The 15795-nt window shown below is 42.2% G+C and overlaps 1 protein-coding gene across 1 annotated transcript in view; it reads right to left on the bottom strand.

Moving 5' to 3' along the window:
* Positions 1 to 6331: 6331 nt before the first annotated feature.
* Positions 6332 to 15795, bottom strand: part of tbx18 (T-box transcription factor 18) — a 38827-nt gene continuing 29363 nt past the window's right edge. The window contains exon 8 of the mRNA XM_043686980.1: positions 6332 to 9028. Within this exon, the coding sequence (XP_043542915.1) occupies positions 9006 to 9028 (23 nt within the window). The 3' untranslated portion in view covers positions 6332 to 9005. The remainder of the gene's footprint in view (positions 9029 to 15795) is intronic.

Consider the following 15795-nt stretch of genomic DNA (forward strand, 5'->3'; position numbering starts at 1 on the left):
CACACAATCACACATGTGCACACACACGCGCACGCGCACACAAACACACATGCATTCATGCTCAAACACATAAAGACACAGACACAGGCACACACACAGACATACAGACATAGGTACACAGACAGACACACACACACAGCAGACAGACACACGCGCGCACTCTCAAACACACATGCATGCACACACAAACACACACAGACACACACTCACACACATACACAATATAGACATAGGTACACAAACATGCAGTCACGCATACACACAGATACACGCGTGCCCATGCGCGCACATGTGCATGCACACAAACACACAGACACACACACCGACACACATACACCGACACACGTGCACACACTCAAACACACGCACACACATACACAATACAGACATAGGTACACAGACATGCAGTCATGCACACACACACAGATACACGCGCGCCCGCGCACGCACACACACGTGCATGTGCACACAAACACACACACAAACACACAGACACACACACAGAGACAGACACAGACAGACACACACACACAGACACACACACACATACAGACACACACACACACTCACACACCACCCCATCAGGCATGCTGTTCAAGAGACTACATTGCCTGAAGCCCTAGTCTATGATAACTGGTAGGGTATTCAACTGCAGTTGCATCACAACTGGATCTGAACGTGGTTGTATCCATACATAGGAGTTAAATAGCAGGGCCATAGGTAGGAATGGTTCACCTCAAAGCATTGATGCAACAATGAATGTGACTTCCTGGGTGATATTAAGTTATACCTTCCCAAAAGTCCTGACTTCAATACCCAATCTCTCCTGGAACTGCAGATGTAAAGTTGTGGTGACACCTTGAGAAGTGAAAATTGCCCTTGGAATGGATTGACAGGATTGAACTACCTGGAATATGGTATTAGAGAGATGGCTTTCCACTTCATATCTCCTAAACAGAGAGTATCAAACAGAAGATTAGTGGGTGCTGAGGATCACCTGTCCATTAAGCAGGGACTCAGTTTTCTATCTATTGAGTGAAAAGAGGACACGCAGTATGGTTTCAATATTACAGCTAGCTCTCTCAGTTTTGAAACTCAAAGACAAATCTTCATAAAGTAGTGGTTTTGTTTGCTGAGCCGATGTGTTTATCTGCAAATGTTTCATCGCCTGGCTAGGTGACATCATCAGTGCGTCTTTGAGAAGGTGTTGGTGGTCTGTCCTGCCTGGTATCTATGTGTCTCCATTTGTTGGTACTTCCAGTTCTGTATCTGAGTAGTTTGTGTACAGGGTCCAGTTCAATGCGTCGACTGATTGAGTTCCAGTTGGAGTGCCAGGCTTCAAGGAACTCTCTGGCATTTCTCTGTATTGCCTGTGCTCAGATGGTCACAGTTGAATTTGTGTCCTTCGTTGTCTGTGTGGTTGGAAATGAGAGAGTACTGGTTGTGCCAGGCAGTGGTGAGCTGATGTTCATGCCCTCGTATGGTCAGTTTTCTTCCTGTTTGTCCGTTGTAGTGTTTTTCACAGTCTTTGAAGGGTATCCAACATTCGTATCCAACAAACACATCGAGTGAGACGCCATGTACCACCCCCTGAAAAAAGGAACAGGAATAACATCACCACAGGAAATGACATCACCAACCCATAGAAACCCAAACATATAAATAGAAAGCAGGAATTTTCAGCATTGTTTCGCATGAGGTCCACTGAAGATGTTACCTAGTAAGGTAATGAAACATCTGGACATGAACCTTTCAGCTCAGTGAGCAAACCTACATCCAAAACCTCAACCTGAGCTACAAATCTTGTCAAAACTCACTAACATTTGTCTTGTTGGATGTTGGTGTCAGGTCTTAACCTTTGTGAGGAGCTGGTGGAAGTGTTTCCTGGTTTGTGGGTCTTTAAGATTCCCATGGAAGTGCACTTCCTCATTGTAGAGGTTGGAACTCTTTCCTTGCAAGTAAAATTGATTCGGGATCAATTGTTCACTTTAAAACTGAGATTGACAGACATTTGTAAACCAACATACGAAGCGGTACAGGGAAAGCTAGTCAGATTTCAGGTCAGCTATGGTTTCTCTTAACGGCTAATTGTCTCATTAGTTAAGCCTTGTTCCAGCCTTCCTCTGAAAAATCTAATGTAAGCTACACTGGGCAAGACTTGTTCCACTTTGTTAGGTTACTGTAACATCCACACACTTCTCTGCAGCCAATGTCTCACATAGGGATTCCTAATGTACAATGTTCTGTCCAACCCTCATGGTAATGGCATGGCTTGGACTGGTTAGAGAAGAACTCATGGGAAAATGGGAATTCAAAAATGCCACTTTTGAGTTTTGGAATGCTGTCCATTGTCGACGCAATTGAATCTGGCACCAGATGTATGATTTCTGAGAGTATTTCTGACTGCTGTCCCAAGATAAAGAGTCCATCGTTTGACACACAGCATCGGATTTGTTATAACCAGACAACACAGGCTGTGGCCAGCCTCAATAACAGGGCACTAGCAGAGCAGGAGTTTGAAGTGGGAAGAGCAGCAGATGTATCGAAATTGATTCTCGATCTTGAGATATTGCCATTGACCACAAATACAAGTGGATTGTAAGTTGAAGGATAGTGAAGAAGGCTTTCCTTTATTGGTCAGAGTATTGAGTACAGGAGTTGGCAGGTCATGTTGTGGCTGTACAGGACATTGGTTAGGCCACTGTTGGAATATTGCGTGCAATTCTGGTCTCCTTCCTATTGAAAGATTTGTGAAACTTGACAGGGTTCAGAAAAGACTTACAGGGATGTTGCCAGGGTTAGAGGATTTGCACTATAGGGAGAGGCTGAACAGGCTGGGGCTGCTTTCCCTGGAGCGTCGGAGGCTGAGGGGTGACCTTATAGAGGTTTATAAAATCATAAGGGACATGGGTAGGATAAATAGATGAAGTCTTTTCCCTGGGGTGGGGGAGTCCAGAACTAGAGGGCATAGATTTAGGGTGAGAGGGGAAAGACATAAAAGAGACCTAAGGGGCAGCTTTTTCATGCAGAGGGTGGTACATGTATGGAATGAACTGCCAGAGGAAGTGATGGAGACTAGTACAATTGCAACATTTAAAAGGCATTTGGATGGGTATATGAATAGGAAGAGTTTGGAGGGATATGGGCCGGGTGCTGGTAGGTGGGACTAGATTGGGTTGGGATATCTGGTCGGCATGGACGATTTGGACCGAAGGGTCTGTTTCCGTGCTGTACATCTCTATGACTCTATGGTTGAGTTTACTGTTTGTAAAAGTGTTGTCCAGCAGGAGTCAGCATTCTCAGGAAAATGGCAGAGAAAACTCAGAAGGGAGTCAATTTCCAAGCAGTTTAGGCACCTTATGTTTATGGAGAGATAAACAGATCCTGTTTATCTTTCCATAAACATAAGGAGGAATGGTTAATTGAAGAAACCAGGCAATTGATCCCATAATCCTCTGCACAAAAACATTGATGCCAGCTGTTGCTCAGTCTGACGTCTGCATTCCATCAGCTCTGTGCAAGTGGGACATTAATATTTATTACGTGATCACCCAAGCTCCAGCTCTGAATACATTATTGTGTATGCAGAGAAAAAAACTAATGCTTAAATTCACTACAAGGAACAAATCATTTTTTGAAGCACGTCCAAATCACTTTTGGCCTGTCAAAGAAATCAAGTTCATGTTCTTTTCTTTTTTTTAAATTCATTCATGGAATGTGGGCATTGCTGGCTCGGCCAACATTTATTGCCCATGCAAATGTAGGGGTGAGCTGCCTTCTTAAACTATTGTCATTTTTGCTATAACAGTTAGAAATGCTGTTCGGAAAAAAGTTCCTCGATGTTGACTCAGCAGCAGTTAAGGAATGGTGTTATCGTTCCAGCTCATGATGGTATGTGATTTGGAATGGGCCCTGTAACTTGTTGTTCCCACGATCCCACTACCTCCTTGTCCTGCCAGATAGCAGATGTCATGTGTTTGGAGGATGCAGTCAATGGAGCCTTGATGAGTTGTTGCATTGCATTTTGTAGATGCTGCATTCTGTTGTCACTGTGCATCATGGTGGATGGAGTGAATGTTTAATTCTGAGCATCATGGAGGTTTATTTGTCCTGCATGGTACAGAGCATCATACGTTATTAGAGTTGCACTCATCCAGACAAATGGAGAATATTCTATTGCACTTTTACCTTGCAGCTTGTAGATGGCGGACAGGGTTTGGAGAGTTAGGAGGTGAGTTACTCTTCCCAGAGTTCCCAGCCTCTGAGCCGCTTGTGTACCCTTTGTTTTTGCCTGCTATCCAGATCAGGTTTTGGCCAATGGTAACCCAAATAAGCTGATAGTTGGGGATTCAGTGATGATCTGTCCAGTCTTGCTGCATTTGGACACAGGCTGCTTTAATACATAAAAGAGTCACAAATAGTTTAAATGTTATTAGGTCCCACAGGGTTCGTTATTGGGCCTTGCTGTTTGTAGCTTAAATAAATGATTTATATTTGAATGTAGGAGCATTGGTCAGTAAGTTTACAGCTGATTCAAAAACTGTTGCCTAGGTCGATAATGAGGAGGATAGCCTTAAATTACAGGAGGGTGTAGACCGACTGGTCAGTGGCACATGGAATTCAATCCCAATAAGTGTGAGGTGATACTTCTGGGGCAGGACAAACAAGGTAAAGGAATACATAATGAACAGTTGGACCCCGAAAAGCACTGACGACCAAGGATTTAGAAATGCAAATGCGGTGCCAAGGCATACAAGGCTATGGGCCAAGTGCTGGAAAATGGACAAGGATAGTGAGGGGTTGTCTTTGACTGGCACAGATGTGATCGACTGAATGGCTTTTCTTCTGTGCTGTTCTCTGACTCTATAACTCCATCATGCTATCATCAGAAAGCATTCCCAGCTTGGACCCTGTGATGGAGAGAAGGTCATCGATCAAGCAGCTGAAGATGGTTGGTCCGAGGACACACCCCTGAGGAATCCCTGCAATGATGCCCTGGAGCTGAGATGACTGACCACCAACAACAACCACCATCTTCCTTCATGCAGACTAACAGCTGATTCCTATTGTTCCAGTTTTGCCATGGCTCACTAATGCCACATTCTGTCAAATGCTGCCTTGATGTCCAAGACAGTCACTCAATTCCATGTTTCTGTATGTGCAAGGGAAAAAAAGAGATGCTTGCATATTTTGATAGCTTTGTATTAATGAGACAATGAATACCTTGAAGAGGTTTTATTTATTGTAGAATATTTAAACAGTAAAACCTTGCTGCTGATCCAGGTGGAGTATTTTTTCAATGGGGTTATTTACTAACTGACCTGACTTCGCTGATTTCAAATGATGCACTCAGGAAAGAGATTACCAATCAATAATGTTGAGTTACTGATGTAGAAATGATATTGGCATAAAAAAGCTTGTGAGTCAAAAGTGTGGCTGTGGGAAAGCACAGCTGATCAGGCAGCATCCGAGGAGCTGGAGAGTCGATGTTTTGAGCATAAGCTCTTCAGCAGGAATGCTTCTGTTGAAGAGCTTATACTTGAAACATTGACTTTCCTGCTCCTCAGATGCTGCCTGACCAGCTGTGCTTTCCCAGAGCCATACTTCTGACTGAAGTCCAGTGTCTGCAGTCCTCGCTTTCTCCTAGACAATGAAACTTGTGGTCAAGTTCTGTATTTCCACTCAGCGCCTGGAGGCCGTCAGCTTGAACTCAGGCCTCAGGCCAGCTTTCAGACCAGTCTGGTCAGACCAGACCAGACTAATGTTACCTTCTCAAGCAACCCAGCAGAGGGAGCATTCAAATGTTAACAAAGTCATTCTCTAATTGAAGGGATAATCACGTGTAGAAAGCTGGAAATTAGTTGAATGAAGGGCATCTCATTCAAACCTCTAAACTTTGAACAGGATTACACTGAATAAATGTATGAAGGATATTCCGAATGACTGAGGAGTCCATTTGGGACTGAGATGAGAACTCTTTTTCACCCAGAGAGTCATGAGCCTGTGGAAGTCTCTGCCACAGAAAATGGTTGAGACCAAAACATGGAATGGTATTAAGGAGTTAGATAGAGGTCTTAGGGCTAAAGGGATCAAAGGGTATGGGAAAAAAGTGGGCACGGGGTACTGGGTTGGATGATCAGCCATGATCAGATTGAATAGTGAAGCAGACTTGAAGGTCAGAATAGCCTATTCTTGCTTCTGTTTTTACATTTCTGTAAGTTCCCTGGACCTTATTCTTTGCATCCTGAAATTTAAAAATGTACGCTATAGAGATAGTGGATGCACTGGTAGCAATCTTTCAAGAATCCTTAGATTTGGTAAAGTCCCAAAGAATTGGAAAACTGCCAATATCACCATGGTTTGCAAAAGGAGAGACAAAAAAAAAACAGGTTAACACAGGTTAGTTAGCTTAACATTGGAAAATTATGAGTCTGATATAAAGGATGAGATAGCACAGCATTTAAAAAGTACAATAAAATCAGGCAGAGTCAGTATAGATGCATGAAGAGAAATCTTGCCTGACAATTCTTTGAGGGTGTACCTATAAGAATAGATCAAGGGGAACCAATAGATGTAATATATTTTAGATTTTGAGAAGATATTCACTAAGGTACCACACATAATGCCATTTAGCAAATTAGGAAATCATGGTGTTGTGTACTATATTAACTTGGATAAAGGATAAGCTAACAAATGGAAGATAGAGTGTTGTAGTTGGGTTGTATATGATAGCAGCCCATGTGCTGACAAGGTCTGGTGTGTAGAGGTTGTGGTAAGGACATGGCAGGAGGTGCTCAAGCCCTAAGATCATTGAACTCGGTAATGACTCCAAAGGCTCAAGGTCCCCAAGTTGAAAATGAAGTGTTGTTCTTCCAACTTGCACTGTGCTTTGCTGGAACAGTGCAGCAAATCCAAGACAAAGATATTAGCCAGGAAACACAGTGGGATGTTGAAGTGATGAGCAACAGGAAGTTAAGGATCATTTTTGCAGACAGAATGTAGGTGTTCTGCAAAGCAGTCATCCAGTCTGTGTTACATCTCCCTAAATTATAGTAGACCAATTGTGAGTGGTGTGTACAGGAAACAGAAAGAGGTGTGAAAGCAAGAAGTGAAGTGACACAATGAGTCCTCATTGGTATAGACTGGTCGAGTGAATGGGCAAACATTTACATTAAAAGATTAATGTAATATGGGAAAATGTGACATTACCCAATTTGGTAGGAGAATAGAGGAAGCAAATATTATTTAAATGGTGAAAGACTGTAGAAAGCTACAGCACAGAAGAATTTGGCATTCTGGTGCATGAATCACCAAAAATAGCATCCAGGTTCAAAAGATAATAGGGCAGGCAGATAGCTTATATGTCAAAGGGAATCAAGTAAAAAATCAATCTTGCGAAAGCTCTATTAGATCACACTTGGGATACTATGAATATTTTTGGGCCCTTTTCTAAGGAACGATATACTTATACTGGAGGCAGGCAAGTCAAGATTGATTCTGGATATGGAAGGATGTCCTTATGAGGAGAGGTGGAGTAGGTTGGCCTTGAACTTATTGGAAATTAGAAGAAAGAGAAGCAACATTTTTGAAACTTATGCGATTCTTAGGCGGCTTCACATAATAGATACTGAGAGATTGTTTCACCTTACCAGAGAGTCTAGGAACAGACAGCATAATCTCAGAATAAGGGGCCGCCCATTTAAGAAAGAGATGAGGAGGAATATTTTCTTTTAGAGGACAGTCAATCCATGACCAGAGGTTGCCAAGACTGTGTTGTTCAGTATATTCAAGGCTGAAAGTCAAAGGAATCCAGGTTTGTGGGGAAAAGGCTAGAAAGTGGATGTAAGGATTACCAGTTCAGCCATGACCCCACTGAACAATCCTTTTATATCCTATAGTCTTAATGGGATCTCTTGATGTAAAAAGAAATCTTTATGCATGTCATTATAAACGTTCCAAGCAAATCACAGTAGCCTATTTTCTGCTTGGAGGCACTTCATAAACTGTTCAATAATTAGTGTCAATCTATAAACAGCCCTTGAGTAGGGCTAGCAGGCTATAATGTTTAGATGACTCCCAGTGGACTTGGCTTGAATGCCTTCTGACTTGGTTCAATTACTTCCAGAAAGGTTACAAGTTGTATTTTAAAATGTCATTTCATAACTACTTTACAGGTATGTCCCATCTTGCTAAGCATGTCAATTCTTAGCATGTCATTAAAGTAGAAATATTAACTTTGAAATAAAGATGACAAGGGAGAAAAGAACCTATAAGCACATCATGTAGAAACATTCATCTCTTTTGCACCCTCCAATATGTGCATATGTTTTCTAATATATAACATCTGCAGAAATAACGTTCAATAAATGTCCAATGTTAAATTTTATATAGCATGGAGGGTTTGTGAAACTTTGCAGCTTTTTTTATTACAACCTAGTTTCTGAATAAAATTCTCTAAAACTTATGATATTGCTACAATTTCATAGATAGCTCAGTTACACATATTTTTGAATTTACATGCAGCAAATTATTTACATAAGTCGAGATCAAGGTTAAGAGGCCTTGTGATCATATTACAATAACCTATAAGTCATTGTCCACAAGTTACTGTGTTCTCAGGATACATCAGTAAGTGTTAAGAGGTCTGAGTGTTTCACACCAGCCACAAACTTTGGATTAAAATAGTAAGCTCACTTTTTTTCAATTGGTGCTTTTCACATTTAATTGTGGTTTTGTTTCTCTTTGGTTTCCAACGTCTACAATGCCGAAGTACCATTCGGGTAAGGCACTGCTCACTCACCACAGTGCACTGCTGAAACGTTCACAGCGGGATTCCTGAAATTCTGAGATTATAGCCAGTGAATATTTTATGGAAGCCATGAAATCACTTTGGCAAGTTGCCACACAGCATTTTCCAATGCAACATCGATTTACAAGAAGGCTGCTGAATGGATTTGATGTGTTGACAGTTCTTCTCATCCCATGTCCACAAAGTTTGTAACCCATTACTGCCTGAAGGAAACTCCACCTGCAAGAAAATTCCCAAATTCATTGCCACGTACATCACAGGGCTGATTCTCAATTCTTTTGGAATACTTTATCAGAATCATGCTAATCTATTGGCAGCGTGAACTAAAATGCTGAGAAGCAGATGAGTATATGTTTGCATCTAGACTCGTGGACTGATGTCATTGTCTTTGATGCACAAACATTTTAATGCAGAATTTATAAATGGGAACCAGTGTCACTCAGTCTGTCAGGACCTAAGTATGGCAAATGGCCACCCACTCTCGGTGTTTCTACATGAAGTACAGGTCTTTGGAGAAATTACTCCCAGGCTGTCCTCAGGAAGAGATAGCTTTGACAAGAAATAGTCCTTGTAGAAAAGGAAGGCAGAAAATAAAACTTTTGATCATCACCTCAGTAATTGAGGGAGGTTGAAAAGGCAAGTATGAAAAATGTAATTTCCAAATTTGTTGTGAAAATAAATCAAAATTTTATAATGTGATATATGAGGCACTTTGCAAGTAATTATCTGTAAGTGTATGTAAATACATTTTGACTGAGTTCTCAGGGTTAACTTTTGTTTTCTCATGTCATTCATCCAATGGTGACAACAGATTTTAAACTTAAGCAAATATGGCCCTTATATGGGTTTTTGACTGTATCTAATTTAGTGCAGCAAAACTTCTCTCAGGATTCTTTTGTCAGCAGAGAATAATCAATTTATAACAAATTAAACATTCTCAAATGAACAAAAACTACTGACAAAATATGTTTCTGCTATGAATATATCCAAAACTTAACATGAGACAAATGCAGGCTGCAGAATGATGATGGCTGAGGACCCAACTGACCATATCCAAAAGCAAATGATCATACCCAAAAGCAACTGATCATATCCAATAGCAAATGCAATCAAACCGACCCTATGGAATTCTCAACAATCTCGACATACATTAGTCACACTGTGGGTCAAAACCTCCATGATTTAAAAGGAAGAATGGAAGGTATGATTGCCAAATTTCATGGTGACACAACGATAGGTAAGAATTATGTTATTAAGCATTATGTAAAGAGAACATGAGAATTTTGGTAGGCCAAGGGATTGGTTAAAGATTTGGCAGATGGAGCGTAATTGAATTTGTCTGTTTTGGCATGAATATTTTAAAAAGAATAATGTCTAAATGCTGAGAAATTGCAGAGTTCTAATGTGTAGGGGGATATGGGCGCCCACACATGCATGGTTTACAAAATGTTAGTTTGCAAGTGCAGTAAGTAATTGGGAAATTTTGTAGAATGCTACCGTTTTATTGTGAGGGGATCTGAATACAAAGGTAGGAGGTTATACTTCAGTTATACAGGGTGCTGCTGAGACTAGATCAAAAGCACTGTGCACAGTTTGGTCACTTTATTGAAGGAAAGATATAAATGCGTTGGGGGCAGTTCAGAGAAAGTTTATGCGATTAAACCTAAAATGGCCATGTTGTCTTATGAGGAAAGGATAGACAGAATAGACTTTGGAGTTTAGGGAGCGAAGAGGTGAGTTCATTGAAGCACACAAAATCCTCAGGTTATTGACATGTTAGATATGGAGAGGATGTCTCTTGTTATGGGTGATTCGGGAACTGGAGGTCACTAATTTAAAATCAGGGCACATGCAATTTGGAACAGAGATGGGATATTTTTGTCTCATGAGGATCCTTGGAACTCTCATCTTAAAAAGGTGCTGGAGGCATTGAAAATTTTTAAGGCAGAAATAGATTCTTGTTGAGCAGGGGGTGACAGGTTATCAGAACAAAGAAACCTTGGAGTGATTTTTCATAGTTCCTTGAAAGTGGAGTCACAGGTAGACAGGATACTGAAGGCGGTGTTGATATGCTTGCCTTTATTTGTTAGTGCATTGAGTATAGAAGTTCAAAGGTCATGTTTATGGGCTCTACAAGACATTGGTGACTGCCTTCAATTCTGGTCTCCCTGCTAGAGGAAGGGCATTGTGAAACTTGGAAGAGTTCAGGAAAGATTTACAAGGATGTTGTCAGGATTGGTGGGTTTGAGCTATAGGGAGAGGTTGAATAGGCTGGGGCTGTTTTCCCTGGAGCATGGGAGGTTGAGAGATGACATTATAGAGGTTTATAAAATCATGAGGGGCAGGGGTAGGGTGAACAAGCAAGGTCTTTTCCCCAGAGCAAGCGTGCCCTAAACTGGAGGGCATAGGATTAAAGTGAGAGGGGAAAGATTTAAAAGGGACCTAAGGGGCAACTTTTTCATGCAGAAGGTAGTGCATGTTTGGAATGAGCTGCCAGAGGAGGCAGTGAAAGTTGGTTTAATGATAACATTTAAAAGGCATCTGGATGGATACATGAACAGGAAGTGCTCAGAGAGATATGGGCCAAATGTTGTCAAATGGAACTGGATTAATTTTGGATATCTTGTCAGCATGGACAGGTTGGAGCAAAGAGTCTGTTTCCTTGCTGTACATCCCAATGACTCTATAACTAGGCTGAAGCATGGATTTGAGGTTCCAATCATATCAGTCATAATCTTACTGAATGGTGGAATGATGCTGCCTGAACTGCTGTGCTCTTCCAGCACCATTGATCCAGAATCTGATTTCCAGCATCTGCAGTCATTGTTTTTACCTTGAAGAGCTGAATGGCCTATTCCTGTTCCCAGTCTGGATGTACGTAAGGGATTCCAATTCCTCATTTACAAAGAGCCGAAGCTGTTCTATCAATGACACATACTGTCTAAATGACTGTTAATATCCACCTCCCTTTCCTGGGACAATACTCCCTTCAATTCTTGGAAACTGCACTTCAGCACTCAATCATAAGTAAATTTTCATAAATGTCAAGATTCATGAAGCCAGCATTGCCCTTGTATTTGTTTCTTAAAAAAAAAACAAAGAACTGCTCCAGTATCATTCTGACTCAACAAAAAGCCAGGCCACTTTGCCAATTATTTGCGGCCTTGATCTGTCATTCATTTTTATATTGGCTCTGTACAGGTCACTGCATCATTACCCGAAATGTCTTTACTTCCACCAGGATCTTATTGAATGGCAGAACAGGCTCAAGGGGCCAGATGGCCTACTCCTGCAACTATTGCTTACATTCTTATGAACACCAGAGAGTTGTGGACGATAGAAGCACTGAACATATTTAAGGAGGAGGGAAATTGATTTTCTGATTTCTGACAGCACTGAGCTGTCAGAAAAAGAGGAGCGAGGGCCTGGGGTCGATCAGTCGTGATCTTGTTGAAAGACAGAGCAAGGTTGAGGGGCTGAATGATCTACTTCTGTTCCTGCTTCTTATGTTTTTATATTCAAAAAATAAAAAGTGCTGGAGAATCTCAGCAGATCTGGCAGTACCTGTGGGGAGAGAAACAGGGTAAAAACAAGGACTGCAGATGCTGGAAACCAGATTCTAGATTAGAGTGGTGCTGGAAAAGCACAGCAGTTCAGGCAGCATCTGAGGAGCAGGAAAATTGACGTTTCAGGCAAAAGCCCTTCATCAGGAATAGAGGCAGAGAGCTTGCAGGGTGGAGAAATAAATGAGAGGAGGGTGGGGGTGGAGAGAAAGTAGCATAGAGTACAATAGGTGAATGGGGAAATGAGGAAACTGGTGAAGTCCACATTGATGCCCTGGGGTTGAAGTGCTCCGAGGCGGAAGTTGAGGCGTTCTTCCTCCAGGCGTCGGGTGGTGAGGGAGCAGTGAAGAAGGAGGCCCAGGACCTCAGAGTTACTGAGAAACTCTGATGATGTCTGTTGGTGGCGAACCAGGTGAACATTTTATATCAACATGTCGAGGGTGAAATTTCAAAGTGTGTGAACTGATTGAGAGGATGGGTGGTGCTTGTTGTTCATGGTGTTGTAGCATAGATAGGGTCAGTGCATCCACACGGGGAGGGAAGACATTCGAAAAGTAGGAGAGAAACCTACGTATCACCGCTTGCCCCAGACAAGGGTCGAACCAGCTACAGCACCTGTGTTTGGCAATAACACTGACCAGGTGACATGTGATCTCAAACAAGGAGAACTTGAAAATTTAGAATGGTGATGGGATATTAAATGAGATGAACGGGTGAAAATTCATGCTGCGTAAGTGTAAAGGGAAGAGCTGCAGCTACTCAAAATGCCAGGGCAACACGATCTTCCTGTATTACAACTTCAGTCAGGGTGTTGTTTAATCTTAATGAGTGCTATCTGGTATAGTCGTCAATGGTCTCCATATAGACTGATCATGTGCATAGATGGCGTGAGCGCTGCTCAGCTCCCTGCCAGCTCTCTCGCGTGTTCCCCCGCTATCATGCAAGTGTTAATTTCTCCAGATTTGCTGATAATGATTGGCACATCATCTGCACATCATTTGAGCTCCTCTCAATCCTTCAAACCTGCTGGGGGCCCATCACTGGCCAGTCATCACTGCAATCCTCTCATATTTGTGTTCCTAAATTAAAATACCCCTTCCCCTGCTTTCAGGGTTGTGATCTTCATGTGCTAGCCATTTGTCATGGCCTTCACCTTCAAATAACAGAGAATTTCTCTACTCAGAGGCCTGGTTAAATTTAAACTGGAAGGAATGAGTGCTGGAATAACTTGCAGAGGCAACCATCTGTTGGAAACGTAGTTTATCAGTGCCCCTACAGGTTCCTGGGCATTGTGGTCATTACAGCTTGTAATTAGAGGGGGCTGGGTGAAATCCCCCTTTGGTGGGAGTCACAGAACAGACAGTCATTGATCTCTCCTCACATTCCCCATCTGAGTGACTTCACAGGAAAGCAAAACTGGACAGTGTGTATGATGAGAGATCAATTTACTATTTTGCACTCTCAATGTTATATTTGATCCTCAGCATTTTGCATCTGTCTCTCAAAATAATCTTATTGATTCTAAATGCAATGAAATACATTTCTTATATGCAGATCTGCGTTTTCAAAGTTCCTCAAAATATGAAAATGGCCCCATTGTAAAATACTGCTTAAGAGGTGAGATTCGCATAAAAATTTTCATTCAATGCATTGAAATGTAACACTGCAGCTGGGCAGGTTTTATAGGTAAGACATTTAGTCTTGCCTCGATTGTGCCTTGCATTCAGGAGACTTCACTTTTCCTCTCGTCTGTTTGGTTGATAATTAGCATCCAATTTCTGGTCACTTAAAGCACTTATAAACTCCTGAAAGTGGCAACTTTTACAGACTTCAAGAGAAACCTGCTGGACAGAACAGATTCTGCCTTCCATCCTTCCATGTACCATTTCTCCAGCTCGCGTTTGTCTGGGCAGTCTGGTCACAGCCTGTGACCTATAAATTAGTCATCCAACACAATCTCAGCAGTGAATCCTCATGCACTGACTCCACAGTAAAGTGCAGTTATCTGTTGTTATAAATCTCATATTTATTCTATTTTTCAAAGCCACGCACTGTTTTGTCAAAACAAGCTGATGGATAAGTCCTTAGCCGCCACTGACTGATCTTCGCTATTATATCTGCAGCAGGGTCATTTGCGATCTCGTGAGGTGATTAACTCTGCCCTTTTGTGAATCACCCAACCCCCAGGGAAGGGTCACACAGTCAGCATTATGTGCCACCACCAATGAAGGAATCTGCAAAATGTCAGTGGTGATGGCAGAAGAGTGAGAAGCCTTGCCTTGACTTTTTAAAGTTTCTTTGAAGACTTTTTCAGAGAAACTGAAGAGGAAAGCAGTAGTCAGTGAGGCGTGGAGACACTTGCAAAGGAACTGCCCATGGGCTGATCATTACTACAGTTGGTAGCACTCTCACCTCTGTGTCAGAAAATTGTAGGTTCAAGTCTCACTCCAGGACTTGGAGTCAACAATCAAACCTGATGCCCCAAAGCTGCACTGAGAAAGTATAGATGAGATGTTAAACTAAGGTCCAAACTAACCTTTCAGATGAACATTGAAAACAAACCCATGTTTCTCTTCCTGGTCGAGCAGGGGAGCTCTCCCTGGTGTTAGTCCCAATATTCTTGATTGTTATTACATTATTGATTGTGGGAGCTTGCTGTGCATAAATGCATTTTTGAGATGAGCACATCGTTGGTAAGGCCATTATTTAGGGGTTGTTTGGTAAACTCTTATAGGCTGTGAGCAATGTGGGCGACGGTGGGAAATCTGGGAAGATTGTGAGAGTTGAGTGAGGCCTATCTTGACACCGGAAACAACTTGTTGCATTTTTCAACATCGTTCCAAACTTCAAGGTTAAATTCTCACTAGAGAGTGACAAGAGGCCTATGAACAAGAATTATTGGCTGTCATCGCCATCTATACTTGCAAATCTCTCCTCAGGGATGTGCAGTTTGCTATTGTGCCATGGATAGAAACCAGATGCTGAGAATTCCCAACGAGAAAGCATATTGGATACCTGGTGATTGTAGCTTGGCGTTTGCTCTCCTGAGCAGCAGTACTCCAATTAATTTCCTTATCGGTTCACGGACCTCTGAGGTTTGCGCATGGCATTACCTCCCAGATCCTGGAAGTTAATGTGTCAGTACATTGAGAAATATGCACAGAGCATCAGAAAGGGCACCTGGCAGCACAGCTCAGCGGGGCTGTTCCTGGGTAGCCATCTTGAAAACCTGGTGAAAACATCTCAGAGCACACCTCCCCTCCCACCCCCAACCCCTGCCACACCACACTCCGCTCCCCCCCTCCCTCAACCCCCACACCACCAGGGCACTGGTCACACACACACACCCCATAGCCACTACACATTAGTAGCTGACACCTACCAATTTCTCTGTGAGCCATCAGTGCCTCTCTCCAATCTGCT

The sequence above is a fragment of the Chiloscyllium plagiosum genome, chromosome 3, assembly GCF_004010195.1.
Source record: "Chiloscyllium plagiosum isolate BGI_BamShark_2017 chromosome 3, ASM401019v2, whole genome shotgun sequence".
Taxonomy (NCBI): Eukaryota; Metazoa; Chordata; class Chondrichthyes; order Orectolobiformes; family Hemiscylliidae; genus Chiloscyllium; species Chiloscyllium plagiosum.